The sequence below is a fragment of the Dromiciops gliroides genome, chromosome 3, assembly GCF_019393635.1.
Source record: "Dromiciops gliroides isolate mDroGli1 chromosome 3, mDroGli1.pri, whole genome shotgun sequence".
NCBI lineage: Eukaryota > Metazoa > Chordata > Mammalia > Microbiotheria > Microbiotheriidae > Dromiciops > Dromiciops gliroides.
The window spans coordinates 316542591-316555146 of record NC_057863.1 but is presented as its reverse complement, the minus strand read 5'-3'; the positions used below and the strand labels follow the sequence as shown (position 1 = coordinate 316555146).

At 37.1% G+C, this 12556-nt stretch overlaps 1 protein-coding gene across 1 annotated transcript in view; it reads right to left on the bottom strand.

The window, feature by feature from the left end:
* The window catches only part of DZIP3 (DAZ interacting zinc finger protein 3), a 124287-nt gene that overhangs the window by 51468 nt on the left and 60263 nt on the right, over positions 1–12556 (bottom strand). The window contains exons 10-12 of the mRNA XM_043991130.1: positions 12203–12295; positions 10006–10040; positions 7442–7515 (exon numbers count right to left, since the gene is read on the bottom strand). Coding sequence (XP_043847065.1) covers positions 7442–7515; positions 10006–10040; positions 12203–12295 — 202 coding nt within the window. The remainder of the gene's footprint in view (positions 1–7441; positions 7516–10005; positions 10041–12202; positions 12296–12556) is intronic.

Sequence of the window (12556 nt, the reverse complement as noted above, 5' to 3'; positions counted from 1 at the left end):
TCTCATCTGAATCAATTCAAGGAGCAAAGAATACACACCCATACACACACACACACACACACACACACACATTCAGTTGAGTATAGAAATTTAACTTACCCAACAGGGAAGCAAGAAGATAAGAAAAAAGGGAGAAGGGTGATAAAAGGTAGGGGTGGGGGCAGCTAGGTGGTACAGTGGAGAAAGCACGGACCCTGGATTCAGTAGAAACTGAGTTCAAACCCGGCCTCAGACACTTAACACTTACTAGCTGTGTGACCCTGGGCAAGTCACTTAACCCCAATTGCCTCACCAAAAAAAAAAAAAAAGGTAGAGGTGGATTAAGGAGGCAGTAGTCAAAAGCAAAAAAAAGAAATCAAGAAGGATCAATAGGGGGCAGCTAGGTGCCGCAATGGATAAAGCACCGGCCCTGGATTCAGAAGGACCTGAGTTCAAATCTGGCCTAAGACACTTGACACTTACTAGCTGTGTGACCCTGGGCAAGTCACTTAACCCCCATTGCCCCTCCAAAAAAAAAAAAAAAAAAGAAGGATCAATAGAAGAAAATCAGATGGAAGAAAATACATAGTAATTATAACTGTGAATGTGAATAGGATGAATTCACCCAAAAAACAGAAGCAGATAGCAGAATGGATGAGAAACTAAAATCCAACACTATGTTGTTTACAAGAGACACACTTAAAATAGAAAAACACATACAGAATTAAAATAAGGGGTTAGAACAGAAACTATTATGTTTCAGCTAAAGAAAAAAATTAGGGGTAACAATCATAATCTCAGATTAAAGCAAAAACAAAAGTAGACCTAATTTAAAACTATAATCAGGGGCAACTAGGTTGCACAGTGGATAAAGCACCAGCTCTGGATTCAGGAGTACCTGAGTTCAAATCTGGCCTCAGACACTTGACACTTACCAGCTGTGTGATCCTGGGCAAGTCACTTAACCCTCATTGCCCCACCAAAAAAAAATAAAAATAAAAATATAATCAGGGGAACTACATTTTGCTAAAAGGTACCATAGACAATGAAGTAATATAAAAATTTTTTCCATCAAGTTTCTCTGATAAAGGCCATATTTCTCAAATACATGGGGAACTGAGTCAAATTTCTAAAAATAAGAGCCATTCCCCAACAGATAAATAATCAAAGAATATGAACAGGCAGCTTTCAGAAGAAATCAAAGCTACCTATAGTCATATGAAGAAATTCCCTAAATCATTATGGATTAGAGAAATGCAAATCAAAACAACTCTGATAACACCTCACACCCACCAGAAATGACAAATGCTAGAGGGAATGTAAGAAAATAAGTACACTAATGAACTATTGGTATAGTTGTGAACTAGTCCAATCATCCTGAAGAACACTTTGGAATTATGCCCAAAGGGCTATAAAACTGTGCATACCTTTGACCCAGCAATACCACTACTAGGTCTATATCCCAAAGGGATCAAAGAGAAAGGGAAAGAAGCCACATGTATAAAAATATTTATAACAGCTCTTTTTGCAGTGGCAAAGACTTGGAAATTGAGAGGATGTCCAACAATTGGGGAATAGGTAAAACAGATTGTGGTATATGTGATGAAATTTTATTGTGGTATAAGAAATGACAAGGGGGATAGTTTCAGAAAAACATCTGAAGACCTATATTAACGGATGCAAACTGAAGTGAGAAGAACCAGGAGATCATTGTACACAATAATGGAAATATTGTAACGATGATAAACTGTGAAAGACTTAGCTACTCTGAAAAAATACCATGATCTAAGACAAGCTCCGAAGGGCTCTTGATAAAAAATGCCTTATACATCTAGAGGGAGAACTGATGAACTCTAGGAACAAAATAAAATATAATTTTCTCACTTTATTTTTTTTGCTTTCTTGTTACATGGCTAATATGGAAATATGTTTCATATGATTTCACATGTAAAATTAATATCACATTGTTTGCTGTCTCAGTTGGGGTAGGAGAGTATGGGAGGGAGGGAGAGAATTTAGAACTAAAAATTTTAAAATAATATTAAAAAGAAAAAAGTGGGGGCAGCTAGGTGGTACAGTGGATAGAGCACAGACCTTGGATTCAGGAGGACCTGAGTTCAAATCTGGCCTCGGACACAACACTTTCTAGCTGTGTGACCCTGGGCAAGTCACTTAACTCCAATTGCCTCACACACACACACCAAAAAAAAAGGAAGTAGAAAAAAGTGGGCTCAGGGAAAGACAGCAAAAACCACACTGGAAAATATGACTCAGTTTCAAGCAAAGAAAGAAGTCAAAGGCTTGTAGTTAACTCTAAAGTTTTATACATTTTAGTCTTATACATACTTTTTTCAAGAGTAAAGGTTAGCACAGCCTGATAAGTAGTCTGCCTGACAATATCATTACCTGCTAAAATAACTATGTGAAGCAAATAAAAAAAAATTATGAGTTCATAAGGTTGGCATGTCATTAAAAAGGAATTTTGAGAAGGCATCTACACCCAATAAAAGAGAAAGATATTCCACATTAATGCTACTTTATAGATGTGGTTTCCCCTTTAAGTTGACCATTTTGGTTACCAAAATGGTCAAGGCAGCTCAAGAAATAGATAAAAATACATAATGGCTCTTATCCTTCTTCCATTTCTGCAAAAGATGGTGGTGGGGTGACTTAAAATATTGACAGGTCGTCTTAAAACTATAGTTTTAGGACCAATACCAATATAGTAGCACTCTCAATGTTCAACATCCAATATCCAGATTGTTTATGCCCTACTGGAGGAACTAAAGAATATCCATTATGACATTTTCACTATTGGGACATAAAAAAGATTTGACTAAACGGAAAGATAATTTAGAGGCTCTGCTCATAGGAAGAAAAGAATTGGAGAATTGGTTCCATCATATACTCAATGATAGCAAATATATTATTCTGGGAGCGTTTATTCACCTGACTTTGCAGTGATCAGAAGCATAAGTATCATGGAGCAATTACAGATTTCTCTTGGTGAAGGATGAAGTAGTAGAGAAGATTCAGTAAAAATTTGTAGACATTATAAAATCTATATTTTGAAGCTTGACAACTTCAATTCAAAAGCAGCCACAGGGAAAGACAAAAGCTATGCTGGAACACATGGTTCAGTTTCAGGGAATGAAAGAAGTCAAAGGATTATTGCTTATTCTGAAGACTTACATGTTATTATGAATATTTTCCTCAAGGAGGGAGTCAGAAGGCACTAGATGTGGTTAGTATTAAACAAGAGAATTTTTAAATGAAATTTACTACAACTTAGCAGAAAACAAATGAGTGTTTATATAAATATGTCATTTCAGAATCAGCTATATCATCAGACCACCCATCAACTGACCAAAGCAAAGTTTAAAATAAACACCAAATAAAGGTGAGAAGACACTAAATGCAATTATAGCAGTTCATACCTGATTTGTTTAAATAAGCAGTCAAGAGGGCAGCTAGGTGGCGCAGTGGATAGAGTACCGGCCATGGAGTCAGGAGGACCTGAGTTCAAATCTGGCCTCAGACACTTAACACTTACTAGCTGTGTGACCCTGGGCAAGTCACTTAACCCCAATTGCCTCACAAAAAAAAAAAAAAAACCTAAATAAGCAGTCAATTCAGAAACATAAAGAATGGATAAAAGTGAGGATATTGGTTCTGAAAATAATAACTTCTAAGAAAAATTAATCCATTGCAAAAATTTGCCAAATACTTATGATGAGACATGTTACCCACCTTGTGACAGAGAAATAATGGTCTCAAGAGTTCAGACTGAGACAACAATTATGTGTGTGTGTGTGTGTGTGTGTGTGTGTAATATATATGATGGATAACATAAAACAAAGCCCCTGTAATAAACATGTATAGTCAAGCAAAACAAATCTCCACTTTGACCATATCCACATGTGCATGTGTGTGTATGTGTGTGTGTGTGTGTGTGTGTGTGTATTGTTGTTCAGTCATTTCAGTAATGTCCAATTTTTTGTGATCCCATTTGGAATTTTCTAGGCAAAGAGACTAGAGTGGTTTGACATTTCCTTCTCTAATTTGTTTTACGGATGAGGAAACTGAGGTAAACAGGGTTAAGTGACTTGCCTAGATTCACTCAGCCGTGTGTGAGGCCAGATTTGAACTCATGAAGATGAGTCTTCCTGACTCCAGGCCTGGCACTCTATCCAGTGTGCCACCTAGCTGTGTGCATTATAAATGGTCAAAGTGGGGATTTGTTTTGCTTGTCTATACATGTTTGTTATAAAGGCCTGGTTTTACTTTCTTTTTCAATGAGGAATGGGGAGAGAGGTGGTAGAGGGAGAAGGTAAATTTTGGATCATTGCAAAAATCCTTTTTAAATTCTTAAAAATGAAAAACATTTTAAAGTTGTATAAGTTGACTAGTGCAAGGGAGAAATAAAGTAGTCCTTCTGATCATTATGAAATGAAAAATAAATTGCATGGGGAAAAAAACGTTGCCAAAAACGAGGAGGCTAAGAGAGCCCATAGAAATACATGACATTAGAACTATAAATGACCTCAAATATCATCTAGTTTGTCATCTCCATTTCACAGATTTGAAAAATTGGGGCAGCTAGGTGGTGCAGTGGATAGAGCACCAGCCCTGGATTCAGGAGGACCTGAGTTCAAATCTGACCTTAGACACTTAACAATTACTAGCTGTGTGACCCTGGGCAAGTCACTTAACTCCAATTGCCTTACCAAAAAATTAAAAAAAAAAAAAAGGAAGAAAGAAAATTAAGCAAATTGGTCAGTCATATGACAAGTTTAAAGCAAGGTAAGACTTAAACCTAAGCCTGCTAACTACAAATCCTATGACCTTTCTACTATGAAAACTCAATTACTGGGGGCAGCTAGGTGATGCAGTGGATAAAGCACAGGCCCTGGAGTCAGGAGGACCTGAGTTCAAATCCGGCCTCAGACACTTAACACTTACTAGCTGTGTGACCCTGGGCAAGTCACTTAACCCTCATTGCCCCACCTAAAAAAAACACACACGCACACACAAAAAACCTCAATTATTGTTTTCAAAGCACTAGAGAAGAGGATGATAGAAGATTATGAGTAAAATCATCTCTTGAAACAGTGGAAGGGGAAAAAGGGCAGCTGAAGAAAAAAACAAGATTGATGAGAACTTGGAATGAGGTCCAGGTAGCCCAAAGTATTCCAAGATTCATAGATAAAACTGGAATATAAGATCTCTGAAAGTAAAAATTGTTGCATATACATATTACATGTATATTCTGGTACCTAGCACATAATAGGCACTTAATAAATGTTTCACGATTTATTGTGGCTAGAGCACTTGACTTGCAAACCTAGGTCCAAACCCTACATCAGACATTTAATAGCTGTGACCCATGATAAGTCATTTGACCTCCCTTGGCCTCAATTTCTTCATCCATAAAATAAAGAAGTTGGACTCAGTGACTCTTTCCAGATCTAAATCTATGATCCTATTCAAAAGGGAATGTATCCACAACTTTGTATTTCAGTGCTTCTCATTAACTGATAGTGTAAAGAAGGCATTGGCCCCTATCCCTCTGGTATCCAATGTTCCATGTAAAGAAGTAGAAATTGCACTGACAAAAATGAAATTAGGAAAAATCTTTTAAGCCTAGATAAATATGTATAAAAGAAATACACACAGGAGATGACTTTAAAAAAAATTCAAGGATCAATTAAAAATATCTCTCTAAGAACACAAAATTCCCAAAGAATGGAAAAGCTCATGTACAGTATTTTTACTGAAAAAAAATGACCAAGAAGACATTGGTCATTCATTTCCAGGTTTCTCATTTATGTAAAACTATAATCAAAAGAGCAATAAATAGTCATACAGTACATGTAAGGAGGCTGGAGCAAGCTGCCAACAACCACATGCTTACACATAGTAAAATATAAAGCACCCCTGAAGATAGGTTGGTCAAAAAGGAGGTGAATCAGCCAGGTATGGAGAATGAGACACAAAATCTAGTACACTGAAACCCTGGAGATACTAAATAAATAAGGGAAAGATATGGAGTAATTTGGTAGTACATAGATGGCAAATTTCTGTGTAAACACAGATCAGAATTGCACAGGATGAAAAAGCGCTAAGGGGTACTGATCTGTAGCAGTGGAGGGAGAATATACCCTGATATAAAGAGAAAATCTTTTAAAGTAACAAATTCTTTCAAAGAGGTCTCTCTGCCTGTATGTCTAAAGTCCTTCAGAATTGGGACTATCCAAATATAATTAAGTACAGTGGTTTATACACAGAAGGTGTTCAATAAGTGATGCTTACTAGCTGCCATATAGTTAAAGCAACATGGTAATTAATGTGCCAATAATCACCAGAATAATAATATTATTAATAATAATAATAATAGCTAACATTTATATAGTGCTAAGCACTTTACAAATATTTATCTCATTTGATCCTCACAACAACCGGGGGAGGTAGCTATTATTACCCCCATTTTACAGATGAGGAAACTGAGGCAAACAGCATTTCAGTGACTTGCCCAGGGTCACAAAGCTATTAAGTATCAGAAGCCGGATTTGAACTGAGGTTTTCCTGGCTCCAGGCTCAGCACTCTATCCACTGCAGCACCTAGAATATACAATAGTACACGAACATTTCAGCTACCTACTCAGGGCCTTATCCCATCGAGCAAGTAACCTCTGGGAACTAAATGACTCCATAAATTACACAAAAGGTAGGTGAATCCTTTGCAAATTTGGAAATTGTACCAAATTAGTAATCAGAAATGATTACAAGGAGTTACAGTTTACTTGGACCTAGACATGTAAACTGAACTGATGCTCTCTATATAGATCATCATGGCAGAGATCTGCACCTTCATAGAAAATAAACTGGGGGCAGCTAGGTAGCACAGTAGATAAAGCACCATCCCTGGATTCAGGAAGACCCGAGTTCAAATCCAACCTCAAACACTTGACACTTGCTAGCTGTGTGACCCTGGGCAAGTCACTTAACCCCCATTGACCTGCAAAAAAAAAAAGAAAGAAAAAGAAAGAAAGAAAGAAAGAAAGAAAGAAAGAAAGAAAGGAAGGAAGAAAGAAAGAAAGAAAGAAGAAAAAAGAAAATAAACTGAAAATTAGCTTTCTCATTAGAGATACTACAGGTAGGTTAATCCAGGGAGACGACTCTTTTGCTATTCCTTCTTTTAGTAACCTTTCCACAGGAGAACAATGAAAACAATATCAACTGCTGTGGCATGGGAAATCAATAAGTATTTCTGTCTGCAAACATGTTTTACGTGAAATTTCAAAATTTCTGTCCTGTTACAAGATGGAGTTTTATTTATTTCATCCTGTGGGATTACACGTTACAACATATTCACTAAATCAATATTTTTGCTTTATCTACATGTAACACAAGCATAGGACAACTTTCCAGGAAAAAAAAAAGATAAAAAATTAAATGAAACCTTTTCCTTTTAAATTTAACTTCTGTATTTTCGTAGCTTCGGTGGCTGGTAGAGTTTTGGATTTTTTAAGACAGCTGTAAGTAGAAAAGAAACTCATTTAATTTACTGTAGGCAAAAAGAATCCCAAAATTTCTTCCTGGAATGGAACAGGCAAGACAAAAGAATCATGAAATTCTAGAATTTGTCTCCCCTACTCTTCACCCCACAGCCAGAGCAGGGTCAGAAATTAAACCACCTGCTCACTTCCTACTCAAAGAAGAAACTTCAATTTATTTATTATTGTCAGGGATGCCAGTGACTTTAAAGTGCATTTCTATAGTTATAGCTCACCTAAGGGATTTCTTAAAGGGCCTATAATGCACTATAAATGAAAACAAAAACCTCTTGCTAGGACACACGTGTGTCTACGGTTAAACAATGCTATAAAACTATTTCTTTGAGACAGTATTCTCATGATAAATCAGTGGAAAAAAAGTAGAAATTTCTCAAGATTTAAGAGGTAGTGTGCTATAGTCAATAGAGAGCTATTCTCAAAAGAAGAAAGATCAGGATTCAAGTTCTGCCTCTGACAAGTGGCTGTGTGACCCTGGGCAAGTAACTTAACCTCTCAGTGGTCTAGACAATTCTCTTAGTCTATAAATTTCAGAGAAGGGGCCAACCTGACTTAGTAGAGGGAGTTTCCTCATTTTGTAGTTCCCTCTCCCAATGCAATTACAGGTTCATCCCCATTCCCATTTGATATATATCTAACAATCAACACTAGAGATTAGGGAACCTCAGAGATGAAAGGGACCTTAGAGATCATCTCTTCCAAAGCCCTTCAATTTATAGGTGATGAAAATTAGTCTAGTTCATTGATTTGCCCAGTCTCACAAAGCCAGGACTGAAGCTTAGGCACTGCAGAAACTGAGAATTCCAGCATCCAGGGCAAATACAGCAGTGGGGAAGGGAAGTAATTAAGGAAAATGTGCCCTGGGAGTCTGGTAGACAAGTTCCACTATGGGGACAAAGTGTACATCTCTAAGATAATGGCACCTTTGGGCCAAACCCTGGTATCACCCAGTTCAGCTGCCCATTAAGTGATCTTTCCTCTATATATACACTGTCTCTTTCAATTTATTTTTACGTATTAATGGGAATAATCAGTGATGGGCTTTAAGTCACTTATATGCATGTAAAATGCTTTCCAAACTTTAAAGTACTATATAAATAGCAATTATTATGATGATGGTGATGGTGCAGTCTTCTCCAACACATATTTTTTCCACTCAACTACCACTTAAGGATTGTAAAGTACTTTGCATATATTAGCTCATTTTATCCTCACAAAGACCAGGTGCTATTATTATCCCCACTTTGCAGATAAGGAAATCGAGGCAAATGAATGCTAAGTGACTTGCCCAGAGTCATACAGATTTGTTGTGGTTGTTCATCCTTGGTTCTCCAAGAGGACGGCTACTAAGCAGTGGAGGTGGGATTTGAACTTAGATCTTTCTAAGTCAGGATCCATCTCTCTATCCACCATACCACCTACCTGTAGTACTTTTGCGTAATTGGGATCCTCTAAGGGAATGTACCCCCAGCTCATGTGCCACCACCTAGACAAGGCCTAGACTGATCTATGCCATTACCAGTGCCCTCTCTACTCTCCAGAAATTATTTGCAAATTACTTTGTAATGTATAGCATGTTTATTTTTCTGTATAAGTATTTGCTCAGATTTTTTAAAAAATTAAATAGATAAATGGGTGAATGAATAAATGAATGAACAGGATAAAAGCTTCTTGAAAGTAGGGACCATCTAACTTTTGCACTTGTATCCCTAGTACCTAGCACATAATAGGCATTTCACAAATGCTTGCTGACTATTATGTAAACTATCTCTGGAATGGAGATCATTTCACAGGCAAAGCTCCTGCTTCCCTAATTGATAGAGTCTTTTCTCCTCCTTCACTATTTACCTACTCTTCTTTCCCATCAGTTTTCCTTCTCAGGACAGAGAGCTATGACTATAATTTATACACATGCTCAGTATTTGGGTGGCTTTTGAGAGTTCATAGGAAACTTTAGCATCAGAGCATTCTAGGTCAAAGCATGAAGCATGGCAGGAAGTTCATACTGGCTTTGGAATTAAAAGCCCTGGGTTTTAATTCTGATGAGATACTCGTTCTCTAAACAACTACTTAAATAAACCACTTCCTACCTCTGGTTCTCAGCTTCTTTGTAAGAGGAGAGGATTAGAATCTTCTGGCTCTAAATCCTACACCCTATAAACTTGAATAAGGAAATATGTTCTAATTCTGGGAAACGTTCTCTCCTACTCTCAAGAAGGGTCATTTTCACACGTTAGGAAAATCCATCTCTACATTGTTTTCTTCCTTTTTAAAGTATCTGAATATTACATAAGTTAAATGAGAATTTCATTCTAATTCTCTCATAAAGAAAATCCCTGGTAAGCTTTCTGGAGCTCTAACTATGGAAAAGACATCATAAGGAAAAAAGTAACTAAGATATAAATTCAAACCATAAGTAGCTACAAAGAGTCAGGGGATTGTGAGTGCTTACCTTTGCATACATTCATCCTTTTTTGAAACATCAAACTACCAAGAGAGGCAAAAAAAAGGTAAAATTAACACTAAAGTACATTTTTTAAAACCTTTCTCTTATATTTCCTGACCTTTGATATGAAGAAAGTGAAAGAACTGGAAGACTATCAAATGAAAGATGGAGAAAAAAAAATAACTAGTCTATACATCCAGCCCTAGTCTTTCTTCTGAGCTAAAATCCCATATCACCTAGTGAACATTTTCCATCAGATACCTTGTAGGCATTTTAAACTCAACATACCCAGACAGAAGTTATCTCCCACTCCCTTCCTAACTTTCTTATTTCTGTTGCAGGTACCATCATCTTTTCAGTATTATCTTCAACTCTTCACTCTTTTTCATTCCCCAGAACCAATTCAATCACTAACTCTTACTGATTCTACTTTCACAACATTTCTTTCACAACATCCAGTTCCTCATTACTCATCCAAGACACTACTCTAATTCAGTCCTTAATCACATTTCACCTGGATTACTGCAAATGATCCATCTTCATTACTCCCCCCTTTGTTTCCTTTTGTGTATTGTTTCCCTCCCCCGTTAGATTTTAAGCTTCAGGAAGGCAGAGACTGTCTTTTTTTTTCTTATCTGTATCCCCAAAGCTTAGCACAGTGCCTGGAACATTGTAAGGGCTCCTAGACAGCAGGTAGATTTTGGAGACAATTATCACATGGCTAGTAAGTGTCTGAGGCTGGATTTGAACTCAGGTCCTCCTTACTCCATGCTCTATCTACTACACTACCTAGCTGTCCCTGAAGTTTTAAGTAGGACAAAGAATAGAACGGTGTAGGAGGACACAATTGGATTTGGAATCTGGGTCATGGGCTCCTATTCTGCTACTGCTCCTTACTACTACCTCTGTCATCTTGGTTTACTCATTTAACATTATTGGTACTTTGTCCTGTCATTTGTAATATGAAGGGTGCTCAAGTGACTTCCAATTCTAAATCTATAATCACCCTGTTTCGGTTTGTGAAATTGACAGGGATATGGTAGAGATCAGAAGCTAACTAGCTATCTTTCTCTTGAGTCCATATTAATTTCTTGTCCTCCATATCAGTGTCCAAATACTCAAAAAAATTGTAAAGAGATGAAAACAATGCCATAATTCTATTAGTATAATCCAAGTTAGGGGCAGCTAGGTGGCACAGTGGATAGAGCACCGGCCTTGGATTCAGGAGTACCTGAGTTCAAATCCAGCCTCAGACACTTAACACTTATTAGCTGTGTGACCCTGGGCAAGTCACTTAACCCCAATTGCCTCACTAAAACAAAAACAAAAACAAAAACAAAAACAAAAAAAACAAAGTATAATCCAAGTTAGAAATTCATGATTTCAGGGTAAACTTGTACAGGTTCTGTTTAGAGTCTGGATGTATTTTCTTTATCAATCAACCAACAAGCATTTATTGACTGCCTAATAGGCAGGCTAGCACTACAAAATTGGTTTACAAATGGAAAATTAACACTATTCTTTCTATTGTTATTGTTATTGTTATTATTATTATTATTATTATTATTCCAAATCCTATTCTGATGCCTTACTATGGCTCTGAATTCTTAAAGATAACATCCATGAAATATAAATTCAGGTTCGTTGCTCCAAGTTAGAAAGGGCTTGAGATTCATTGACAGGCCATGTCAATACCAATACAGACCAGTCTTACTAAACCTTAGAAACTGTCACCATGTTGGCCACCAGGTGATAAAATGTTCTGGCTAAAGCAAGTTCTGAGGCCATCCACTAAGGCATGAGGGGACTATCATCTCTAACAATGGAGGGAATGTTTACACTAATCACAGATCTTTAAAGTTTTAAAATAAAGTATGATGGAGCAGCTAGGTGGCGCAGTGGATAAGGCATGGGGCCCTGGATTCAGGAGGACCTGAGTTCAAATCTGACCTCAAACACTTAACACTTACTAGCTGTGTGACCCGGGACAAGTCACTTAACCCTCACTACCCCGCCAAAAAAAAAAAATGCATATTAGATGATCTCTAAGATTCTATCCAGCTCTAAATCTTAGGATCCTCTAAAATCTCCCATTTTATCACCAAACCAAAGAACTGTGGCTAAAATCAGGGTTTCCTCACTAACAGTATCTGTTCAAGACAAGGGTTGAAAAAAAAACAATGTTGTAGAACTGTCCACTCACCAGATTAACAAAGACTCCAAGTCCTTCGCATTTTCGCATCTTTACAATGTTACCAGTACATCCTTTTTTCAAACACGTTTTTTCACAAAAACTCTAAAAATATATTTTTAAAATGAAAAGGTAATCAATTAGTGAATGCCTCTACATTTCAAAGGATAAGCAAATTTAGATTACAAATTCCTCAAGAGCAAGCACATCTGATGTATCTGTCAAGGAAACTACCATTCCTCCAGACCCAAACCCAAGTTTGCAACCATCAAGTCATACTTGACTCTTCATTCTACCTTCAGTCAGTTGGCATGTCTCTATCATCTCTCAGATTCAACCCCATCTTTCTCCCCACACAAGCAACCA